Source organism: Carassius gibelio, chromosome B5, assembly GCF_023724105.1.
Source record: "Carassius gibelio isolate Cgi1373 ecotype wild population from Czech Republic chromosome B5, carGib1.2-hapl.c, whole genome shotgun sequence".
NCBI lineage: Eukaryota > Metazoa > Chordata > Actinopteri > Cypriniformes > Cyprinidae > Carassius > Carassius gibelio.
Genome location: NC_068400.1, coordinates 40074117 through 40086484, shown reverse-complemented (window position 1 = coordinate 40086484; position 12368 = coordinate 40074117). Strand labels below are relative to the sequence as shown.

Here is a 12368-nt window from a genome sequence, read left to right as displayed (position 1 = left end):
CCATCAACTCCTCAGAGTCAGAACTATTCTTTAATTATCCTTTCAGTAGCCTAAGTATATTTTTAAATATATATGTTGTTAGATTTGACAGTAGTTCTTCAATATTTAGCTTCAAAATAACCTTGATTTTGTATGGCGGATTATAGAAATCTGGATATCTGTAGAGTCATCAGCTTCATTTTTTTATTAAGAATGGCCTCGTGCACTATTAGGGCATAGCCTATAGTAAAAGGCGCAGCTAAATCCAAACATATAATTTTTTATTATTTTAATATCTATTGATTTATAACATTAAGCAGACATGTTTTGTGTCATCGAACATATAAATGACTTTACTACTTCATATAGAAATAAAAAAGTCAGTGGAATTCTTGGGAGGTGTTTTGTCTTGAATCATCATCTCCAGAGCGTCTTCGCTGCTTTGGTTCATGCCTTTGCAGAGATCCAGCGCTAGCGAGCGACGCGACGCGACAGACGCAGGGATCATGGACGCTCCGCAGCGCGCCGCCCCTCTCTGAGCTCTTCTCTGTCCTCACACCCGCGGTGCTGAAATCAGCCTCGACCCGACAGCAATGTAACGGCAATGAGACAAAGACACCGGCAGCCCGACTAACACACCGATAATGGACGATGATTTGTTTCAGTTAAGACAGCTCCCGTGAGTCTGCTTTTCATGCCGTTTCTTTCATCCGACCTGAGCCGTCATGTAAACACTCTGTTCCGTTCATTTCAGCCCGTATCGATCTACAGCTGCTAGAATGTGACATTGATATTCATGCAACTTATTTGAAAAATCACTGCTTACATAATGGCTGCTGTAGATGTAGGCTGATGTAGAATATGGGTATTTGGGCAGTATGGATTGGCATTTGTTTGGTAAACAGATCAAGTAGATTCAACTGTTTATGTATTTTAAAGCAGTAACGTTGTGTTGCATTGAATATTTATTCGTCCATTGATTCATTTGCATTGTACATGATGATTCCATTGAATAACGCAATAATTATCTGTGTCTGAGTGGGTGTTTTATGTGTGGTTTAACACTCATTCTTATCACAGATCACATTGCATTGAGTTCAAATAGATTTACGTAATAACACGAAGCCAATTTGATTGGCCTAATAGAAAATGTTCTCTGATCGATTTTATATATATATATATATATATATATATATATATATATATATATATATATATATATATATATTTACAATTTTAAATTATTTGTAATGTTTTCTGTGGCAGCCAGGGCTTTCTTAACTTATTGTTAAATACAGCTAAGAATAAAAAAAAAAGAATAATATATATATATATATATATATATATATATATATATATATATATATATATATATATATATATATATATATATAAGTAACTTTTCAGTTTATATATATATAAACTGAAAAGTTACTTAATCTAGGGTTTAAAAAAATATGTTAACCCAAGGTTAAATTAAAACCCTCTATATTTAAAAAAAGCAAGTTTTCATAATTTATTCTAAAATATATAGCCTATTATACATTTTATGTAGGCCTACATAAAATTATATTGTCTTGTTGAATGTAATATTATTTCAATCATAAAGTAATACTTTATTGTGAACTACATGTACGGTAAGTATTACTTTATTATGGTTCTAAAACCTAAAGCTAAAATTGCATTTATCTCCATTAAAGCTAATATAATTTAAAACTTTATATGGTAAGCAAAAGTTTAATTGTAACATTTTTACCTTCTTTTTCATTTTACAAACATTTTTTACATTATAGCAAAAAGCTTAAATATCCCTTATGTAGCGTTTTTTTTTTCTTTTACTTTTTTTTTTTTACTTTTTTACCAAAAATGCAAGTTAATATTATCACATAGGACTAAAACGTCAACTATGCTCATGAATGTTATAAACCCTTCCAAAAATATTTTTGCTGCACTTGTAGTGTTCCCAAACATTGCTTATAGTGTCGTGTTATATTGTTTTTAAATCAGTCTTTTTATTAATGTTTTACACAGGTTTTGTAAATCTGTTTGAAACTTAAAAGCAGTTTTTAAAAGGCTTTCAGCATAGGATTTTCAGCACAGTACAAAGTATATCTGGTTCTAAAAGGAATGAGGTCATTCATGTATAGCCAAACATCTTTGTCTAATTGACTGATCGCCCAGTGCATCGGTGGCATCTTAACAAGACAAATAAATGTAAATCTGTCCTTGTGTGTCATTGATTATCTGTGTTGCAGATGAGTGTTGAACGAGTTTTGAATACACTGCCTGTTTATGCTGATGTTATTCCTGTGCTGCTGATGCTTGGCAGTAGGCCCAGTCCCCATCTGACAGTGCGCAGAAAAATCAGGATGGCAGCACTCTTAATTGTTGATGTAGAGCTTGTTTCAGTCTTTTTCAAAATAATACTGATGAAATCGTCAATTTTTTAGCATTTTCTTAATGTTTGCAGGAGCTAATGTCTGCTCTGTCATCGAAACCATTGCTAATTTCAGATGATTTATGATCTGCGTCCTTGTTTCTGTTTTTTTTTTTTACTCTTCCAGAGAAACGTTTGTCTCTGGTGAGCGTGGAGAGGTCATCTTTTTTAATTACACTGCCTGTCTGCTCACGAAAGCTTTATTGGTCGCTGTGAGCCCTGCAATTACAGTAATTACACCGTGGGATATCTGTGTGCTCCTCTTATTTACTGCTCCCTGATCCAATCTGTCTTCATAGCTGTGAGGATATTTAAAATCCCCCTGACTACCACTAGAGCATCTGTTGTTGTTTTCTTCAAACAGCAGTTTTCATTCAATGAGAAGATGCCTGTCATCCTGTCGCCCCATTAAGGCTGTCGGTCGTGAGTCACAGTTTCAAACATCATTGTGCAGTCTCTTCACACGTCTGGCTTTCTCTGGTGCTTTCGTTTCAGAACCCCAGAAGAGGGATTGCTCAAACAGGAAGCTCTCTCATCACCTTGGCAACAGTCTCTTATTATGTGCATCATTCTGTCCAGCTCTTTACAGCTGTATTCCACATACAGATCCTTGATCTGACGAATGACTTATTTCAGTCTGCCACATTCCAATAAACAGCATATACTGTATATTGGCTGCTGCTACTGTATATATATTATGCATAGGCATTGCTGAAGCTGTGATTAAGCTGTCAGGCCTATTTAAATCTTTCTTCATGTTTTCTGAAAACAGCAGCAGCAGAAAGATAGAGCATATTAGAGCCTTATTGGCTTTTTTAGTCAACCATTCATATGCAGTGCTTTAGAGATGTGTCGATCTGGTTGATTCTGTACCTTATATATCTGTTTGCCTGTTTGTCCCTCTGACAGAGTGGTGAAATTTCGGCGTACAGGTGAAAGCACTCGCTCAGAGGATGAGTGTGGCGGAAGGGAAGAGGCTTTGCAGGTGGAGGGAGGACGGACGGATATGGAGTCTGTTTCCCTGGCCGATGCTGCTCCGGTGCCTCGGGAATTTGCCAACCCCACTGATGGTATGATTAGTTCATTAACATGCTTATTGTTCACCAGTTGTTACATTTTTGAATAGGTGTTTCCGTTCTTTCTAAATGTGACCCTTTCCCACTAAACCAGTCCTAATACATAAGTAGCACAGGTATAGCTGTAGCAATAGCCAACAATACATTGGTCAAAATGATTGATTTTTCTTTTATGCCAAAAATCATTAGGAATATTAAGTAAAGATTATGTTCCATGAAGATATAAAGAAATGTAAATTTCTTGCAATAAATATATCAAAACTACCTTTTTGATTAGTAATATGCATTGTTAAGACCTTTTTTGGACAACTTTAAATCCGATTTTCTCAATATTAAGATTTTTTGGCACCCAAAGATTTTCAGATTGCTAACTAGTTGTATCTCAGCCAAATAGTGTCAAAGCATATTTATTCAGCTTTCAGGTGATGTATTTAGACGTATTTCTAAAAATTGACCCTTATGACTGGTTTTGTGGTTCAGGGTCACAAATGTGTTTTTCCAAGGTATCAAAACATTTGCTTACCAAAACTTAAAAAAGAAAATTTATTTATTTAGTTAATTTGTAAATTTTCTTTCTTTCTTTCTTTCTTTCTTTTTGTTTATTTATTTGAAATCAACCTGAAAAAAAAAAAAAAAACTTGGTCACACGTTATTTTGAGGTTAACTATTAGCTACATATTTTTTGAGTCAGTAAACTCGTAATTACTGTTTTAAGTTTCGATGTTTGGTAGAATTAGAGATGTAGTATATGATATGTGCTTTAGAAGTAGTAAAAAATAGCCAATACACTAGGAATATATGCATGCAAGAATTGGTCACTATACTGAAGTGTTAACAAACACTTAAATCAAAATAGATATGTTGCAAATAATAGAAATATATTTTTTTAAGTTGTTAATAAATGCTGTATAAATAATACTAAAATAACACTTTGCGCATGTTAAATGCTTCCTATAACAGGATAGTTGATTGCATTGTCCGACAGCTCATAAACTTCTTTAAGGCATATGTTGCTCTTTTAACAGATACCTTTATGGTTGAGGATGCAGTGGAAGCCATTGGCTTTGGAATGTTCCAGTGGAAACTGTCCATCCTGACTGGACTTTCCTGGGTAACAAAACTTAACGAAATCAAGAGAGGGAATAATTGTCATACCCTCACAACCCTGTATAATTACAGTCAGTTTGGCTTTGAAATGAAACTTTTAGTATTTTATATTCTTCAAATGAACACTATCATTTTATAAGCTGAAGCTGTACACAGAGGGAGTAGTTGCTATATTTGTTTCCATATGTCTTGATGGTTGTATTTGTGTGCAGATGGCCGATGCCATGGAGATGATGATTCTCAGTATTTTGGCCCCTCAGCTGCACTGTGAGTGGGCACTGCCCAGCTGGCAGGTGGCACTGCTAACTTCGGTACTGTACACTACTCCTTGAGTCAATAATGACTCCCCTCATGCTTTTTTAGACAGGTTTGGCAGAAGAAATGTTCTTGTTCCATTAATCCTGAATAACCGCACTGATGCATATGCAATGAGTCTCTTATCTTCTCTCAAACAGGTAGTATTTATTGGAATGATGATCAGTTCTTCATTATGGGGAAACATATCTGATAAATATGGGAGAAAAACAGTGAGTATGTTTATTAATTAAAGAGCAGTATGTGCATGTCCAACGGCACAAATGTTGTTTCTACTCTCACTGTGCACCAGCGAGGACTGATTAGGGCGCCGTGTGTGTGTATGGTAGGGTTTGAAGATGAGTGTATTTTGGACTCTGTTTTACGGCCTTCTCAGTGCGTTTGCACCTATATACGGATGGATCCTGTTCCTCAGAGCTCTGGTGGGCTTCGGCATCGGAGGGGCTCCACAATCGTAAGTGTGACTCGGATCTGAATGCACACAAAACTATTTAGAAGTTTGGCGTCGTATGGATTTTTTGAAGTTTCTGAAAATCGAAATTTCTCATCAAGGCTGCATTTGGTCAGAAATACTGTAAAACTGTAATATTGTGAAATATTTAAATTGAATCTATTTTAATAGATTTTGATATTTAATTTAGTCCTGTCATGGCAAAGCTGAAATGTCAGCATCATTACTCCAGTCTTCAGTGTCACATGATCCTTCAGAAATCATTCTTATATGCTGATTTGGTATTCCATTAACATTTCTTATAATTATAAATTTTGAGAATAGTTGTGTTACTTTAAAAAAAAATGTTTAATAAGAACTTCAAAATTATTGAATTTATTAATTGCATTTGGTTTATATAGTTTTTGCAAAAAAATAATGTAATGCATCCATGCTAAATAAAAGTACAAATAAAAAAAAGGCCTTCTGACCCCAAACCTTTGAATGGTAGCCTTCAAACGTTTAATTTGCAAGTTATTTTAATCTGTAAATTCTCCATTACAGTTGACCATTTTATATAACAATATCATTAAATAATTAGAGACTTACAGCCAATTTTTATCTCTCTTATAAGAGTAACATTGTATGCTGAGTTTCTCCCCATGCGGTCCAGAGCTACTTGCATTCTGTTGATTGAGGTAATATTTTATTCTTCAAGTACATGTATCATAGCTTGAATGATTCAATAGTTTCAGTTATAAGTTGATGGTATCAAAACATGGAAATCTTCATAACTAGTATACCTTAAATGTCTTTCTCTCTGATCCGCTGTAGATATTCTGGGCTTTGGGTACAGTGTTTGAAGTGATGCTGGCTATTTTGGTGATGCCTACTTTGGGCTGGCGCTGGCTGCTGGCCCTCTCCACCATTCCACTCTTCATTTTTGCTTTTCTTTGCTTTGTAAGTATGAAGTTCTCAAATATCAGTTTGTTCTTTCTCTTAGAGCTAGATATGGATAGACCAAGCCATGTTTTGTGGTGTGAGCAATATATCGTCTGAACAAGCGAAATGTCTAATGCACATCAACAGTGGCTGCCGGAGAGCGCTCGTTACGACGTCCTGACGGGAAACCAGGAGAAGGCTTTAAACACACTCAAACGCATTGCAACAGAGAATAATGTCCCCATGCCGCTGGGAAAACTCATAGTGGCCAGACAGGTAAAAACTAGTTAAATATACTTTAATATCAGTCATGCAATTTACCGCTTTCTTTACTTGGTATTTATTTATTGGAAAATGATTGAAATACTTACTATAATACACTGTGTATTAGCCATTGAATCTGCATTGGTGTGTGAAAGTTTTCATACAGAAATTTTGATTCATTATTATGTATGTACTAGAAATGATCCTAAATTGATGAAAATAATAGGACCAACTTAAACTTATACTACTCATATTGTTAAACTTTTTTTTTGTTCATCAAAAAATCATATGGTTTTTAACCATTTTCAGCATTGATAATAATAAATGTTTCACTGCTAAATTCAGATGTGCCACGACATGAATAAATGAGATATATATATATATATATATATTTAAAATAGTTACTTTTCATTTTAATAATATTTAAAATTACTACTGTATTTAACCTCTCTCTTTCTCTCTCTCTCTCTCTCTCTCTCTCTCTCTCTCTTAACCATTTTGGCATTTTATCCCTTCTTATTTTGGGTATAATTTTTATTTGTTGGGTTCAGGAGGACAGGGGGAAAATTCAAGATCTTTTCTCTCCACACTTCCGCTGGACCACTATTCTGCTCTGGTTCATTTGGTAAGATGCTTCCCCAAAGTTCTTTTAATTATTGTGTGAACATTCATTCAATCACATGTCATTATGTTAATGTCTAGTACTAAAGTTGTAAAGGACTTTTTCTCACTCTCACAGTTTAGTTTCACAATTTCACTCAGATATTCCACAGTGTTTTGTGTTCTTGCTCCCTCCATTCATATTCTGTTTATTGTGTGCATTCTGATGCAGGTTCTCTAATGCATTCTCATATTATGGTGTGGTTTTGCTGACGACTGAGCTTTTCCAGGAGGGAGGTGCCTGTGGTAGTGAGTGAAAGCATTTGTGTGTTTAAAAAAAAGATTGGAGCGTAGTGAGAATGTAAGGGGTATGTATAGGATAGAATAACCTATAGGATAACCTTTATACCGCCTATGTTTTTTTTTTTAAATAGTATGTAAACCAGTGTGTTTAATATCATTTCAGATTATAGATTGGAAGAATGCTAACCATCCACAGCCAATGTATTCTGTGTGCATATACTCTTCGTGTGTCTCCCCCTAGGGACGAAGGGCAGTAAAATGGAGCCAAGTTGCAGCTTGGAGTGCAAATATCTGAATTCAGATGATTACAAAGACCTTCTGTGGACCACACTTTCTGAGTTTCCTGGTATATATTTAAATTATAATGCCATTAAAGGAATAGCTCATTCAAAAATGAAAATGTACTCACTCCAAGACTGTTCTGAACCCGAATTATGAATTATTCAGAGACCGGATATTATTTTTGATATCTTTTTACTAAGTGATGATCGCAAAATAAAGTAAACTGTGACATATTATAGCCTGAAAATTTAACAGACTGAACGAAATGAAGCATTGCTTGGTAATTGGTTGACCTAAGTTGGTATTATATAAATGTGTTCTTATATTTAACAGCCCACAGCTGACAGCTATTCAACCTTTCTATCAAACTTATCTGATATTATCAAGATTAATTTCTTCTGACACAGTTTAACTTTGAGTTCTTATCGTATTTTATTACCATTTTCTAAACTATAGTGAATAAACTGATAGTGTGAGACATGTTGAATGTGTTTGACTGTAAATCAAGCATTACATGACTCACCTGCAGTGAATGGGTGCCGTCAGAATGTAAGTTGAAACAGCTGAGAAAAACATCACAACAATCAGACCACTCAAATTCATCAAATAATGTCTCGTGAAGTAAATAGTTTTTTATTGTAAGAGGATGTCATAAGGATGTTCTTAACTTTAAACTATTGCTTCCAGCTAAAACATAAGCCATCCTTAATATTAATAGCTCCATCATGTCTAAATCAGGAAGGAAATATGCACAAATTATGCACCATTTACAAGCAAAAACTCCATCAGTGGAGTTTGAGATTGAGACTAGATTTGTGTAGATTATTGTGATGTTTTTATCAGCTGTTTGAACTCTGACGGCACCCATTTACTGCAGAGGATCCACTAGTGAGCAAGTGATGCAGTGATAAATCTCTTCAATTCTGTTCCAATGAAGAAACAAACTCTAACTCTACATTTTGAAATTTCAGCAAAAGTTCATTTTTTGAGTGAACTATTCCTTCAACATCTCTTTTTTGAATAAGTAATGGCAGGCATTAAGAAAATGTGGCAAACGTTTTGATTGATGCGTCACAGGCCTGCTGGTGACCCTGTGGGCGATTGATCGATTAGGGAGGAGGATGACTATGGCGTTGTGTTTCTTTGTCTTCTCTCTCTGCATTGTGCCGCTCTACGGCTGTGTGGGAAGGTCAGAAAGCTCTTCTATTGCAGTCGTTTTTCTAGGGCATTCAAGCCTGTGGTAATCACATTTGTGAACATACTGTGAATAACTTCATTGCCTTTTATTGCAGGACGTCTTTGACAGTATTTATATTCATCGCAAGGGCTTTTATCGCTGGAGGTTTCCAGGCTGCTTACGTGTACACCCCTGAGGTGAGAACCCTTTCAATTCATTTCAGTTGATATATAATTCTTTTTTGGAAGAACTGAGGCTCAAAGAGAAGCTCTTTCCTTCTTTTCCCTGACGAAGCAATATGTAATTGAATATTTGACACCCCTGGCAGATACACTGTAAGGAGAGTAAAGCCTGTAGACTGTCAGTGTAGTGTTAAATGATTTGCTCAAGGCAACAGCTGTGCTGGAGAAGGATTTTGACCTTGGGAAACGTCCAGTTCCTGGATCACTCCCTCCACTTGGCAGCCATTGCAGCAGCTCACCTGACATAAAACAGGCTGCTTTGTCATCCTACTTTCCATGAAATACTGGATTCATCTCCAGAAACAGGGCTGAGGGGTTGAATATTACATACAGTGTCTATAGGTTGCTTAAGAGTGCAGTTACTGACTGAATATTCCCTAAGCAGTTAACCTAACTACATTAATCTTTGTCAGTGATATTTAACTGATTTTGAAAGTGTTTACAGCATGCTGAAGAAACTTTAGTGAAGTAATAAGTCCATGTCATTCACTAACCACCCTGTGGTTAAGTAATAGTTCGATGTTCACACTCAGTCTTTCTTTTGCAGGTGTATCCCACAGCCACGAGGGCACTGGGTTTGGGCACCAGTAGTGGGATGGCTCGGGTTGGAGCTCTCATCACACCATTTGTGGCACAGGTGTGTAAATAACAATAAATAAAAGGCACAAAATACAGAATAATGTAAAATCCCATTCAAAAAAACAAAAATATTATACAATTATTTTGAGATATTATAGATGTGGGAGATCCAACATACTTGCTTTTTTATTTACTTTTTTACTTTTGCTTTTAACAGTTAAAACACTTCCTGTAAAACAATGGTTTTGAATCTGTGGCCGTTTGGGCAAATTATCCATTACGCTGAGCTCTGGTGCTCATGCGGGCTGCATGACTTTGAGTCCAGCTTGCAAAAACTCACACTGCACATAATTCAGAGTTACAAGAAATAAGAAATGAAAAAAGAAAGAAGAAAAAGACTAGGGGGCTCATTCACTAACTGCATATGTGTAAATGTTTTCAGAAATTATGATTCATTAATAAGTTAGAACTCATGAAACGAAAAAGAAAACTTAAAGCAAGGTTTGTGTTCAGATTTTTGTTTACACAAAACTATTACATACTATTTATACTATACTATAGTTTTTTTTTTTTTTTTTATTAAAAATTTAATTAAATTTATGCATTTAGCAGACGCTTTTATCCAAAGCAACTTACAGTGCATTCAAGCTATCAATTTTTACCTATCATGTGTTCCTGGGGAATCAAACCCCCAACCTTGCGCTAGCTTGCTTGCTAATGCAATGCTCTCCCAGTTGAGCTACAGGAACACTATAATACATTAATACTATAGTATTTTTTTAAATGTGTTGTGGTTTCCACAATAATAACATGCAGCACAACCACTTCCAACAGTAATAATAATAATAAGAAATGTTTCTTGAAATCATGAAATCAGCATTTTAGAATAATTTCTGAAAAATCATTGGACACTGAAGACTTGAGTAATGATGCTGAAGATGTAGCTTTGCCATCAAAGTAAAAAATGACATTGGATGACAATGAAATATTTTTTCACAATGTCACTGTATTTTTGATCAATCAATTCTTCAAAAACATTTATCTTAATAACCCTCACCAGACTCGAATCTTACTAAACAGTCAAATGTGTGACCTAGAAGAATAAGTCTCTGCTTCTGTCCTCAAGGTGATGCTGGAGTCATCTGTGTACCTGACTCTGTCGGTGTACTGTAGCTGCTGCTTGCTGGCTGCTATCGCTTCCTGTGCCCTGCCCATAGAGACCACAGGACGAGGTCTCCAGGAGTCCAGTCACAGAGAGTGGGGTCAGGAGATGATGGGACGGGCCTCAGACCACAGTCTTGGAGGGGTTCCACATTCCAGCTCTGGATCACAGGACTGAGAAACACCACACATAGGTCTGGAAAGACTTTGTAGAAGAAATTGGGAATCTTTTCTTTAAAAACAAAAACAACAAGCAATGTGTGTCCACAAAGGAAATGCATTTTAAGAACTCATGGTTTTGATTTAAATCCGTCCGTTAATGACACATTCCTTCACCAAAGGTTGCAGGGTTTTGTTTTATGAACCTCCAAACCAGAGAAAATGGATATCGCATAATGCATAATACTCCCCTTTTGCCCTAAGGAACTACAACAGGAAATGGGTTGAAAATCTAAAACATGACGAACTGCATTACGCAGTTTAACACATGAAATCACTCTCATGTTCAGAGGAGCATTTGAACAACGAAAGATTGAACCTGAAGTCATGAAGTTTTAAGATAGCACAAGAAAATGTACGATTGTGACGGGTTTAGTATGACAGGAAGTAGAAAGATGATTTGTTTAATTTTTTAAGAGGGCTTTAGACTCCAGCATTCCTTTGAAAAAACATGTATCTCTTCACTGAAGAGAAAAGATGGGATTCTGCCTGCTGTTAATCACACATTGCACCAGTTTGTGGTCGGTTATCTTGCTTTTTTCAACCATTTACCATACTTTAAGCTGGTTAAATATTATCCATTCACAGTTTTAGACTTTCGCTGACACTAGTGATGTATTAAGTGGACACCAAAGTCTTCTTTTCACAGCACTTGAGAGCACTTCTCTTCATCCTCTCATCGCTGCAATCCCTCATGTGAAGTGTATAAACTCCAGTTGATCCCTTCTAATCAGGCATATCAAAGGTTATTGGATTCTTATTATCTTAAAATACAGCTCAATAACAATAAAACAACAGCGAGTGGCTTTCATCAGAACAGGCCTGTAGGTCACATTTATTTTATTATTGTCTATTCTAGCACATCAGGCTCCAAGCACATTTTTCAAACGACAGCTTGCATAAAAACACACTTTGTTTATTCGGCTCGACTGCTCAATGCTATATTTGGTTAATAGTATTTCTGTACAGTGGGTGTGTGTGTGGCATGATGGGAAGTGTGCAGTTGTTCCTATGAGCGCAGAGAGTTGCCTGCCTTTTGTTTTGTGTCTGTGTGCAAAGATCTCTTGCCACTGCACTGGATGTACATGTAAGATAACAATAAATTATGCTTCAAAAAATAAAAAGTGAGTATATGTATCTTTATTATAGATTAGTGCAGATAAATGTAGAGAAATGTATTTAATTGTGAAGATTCGTTATCTCTTGGTGGAATCAGTATGATCATTGTTATTAGATAAATGAAAATAAGAATTAA

General features: G+C 35.7%; 1 protein-coding gene across 1 annotated transcript; it reads left to right on the top strand.

The window, feature by feature from the left end:
* Window positions 1–440: 440 nt before the first annotated feature.
* Window positions 441–12237, top strand: LOC127958661 (synaptic vesicle 2-related protein-like). Its single transcript, XM_052557580.1, has 16 exons — window positions 441–658; window positions 3326–3486; window positions 4518–4603; window positions 4812–4910; window positions 5055–5126; window positions 5244–5368; window positions 5979–6042; window positions 6179–6304; window positions 6434–6562; window positions 7102–7175; window positions 7383–7459; window positions 7695–7799; window positions 8813–8924; window positions 9028–9109; window positions 9702–9791; window positions 10860–12237. Exons 1-16 carry the CDS (start codon window positions 624–626, stop codon window positions 11070–11072), a joined length of 1650 nt encoding a protein of 549 aa, XP_052413540.1. The 5' UTR covers window positions 441–623; the 3' UTR covers window positions 11073–12237.
* The last annotated feature ends 131 nt before the right edge of the window (window positions 12238–12368 follow it).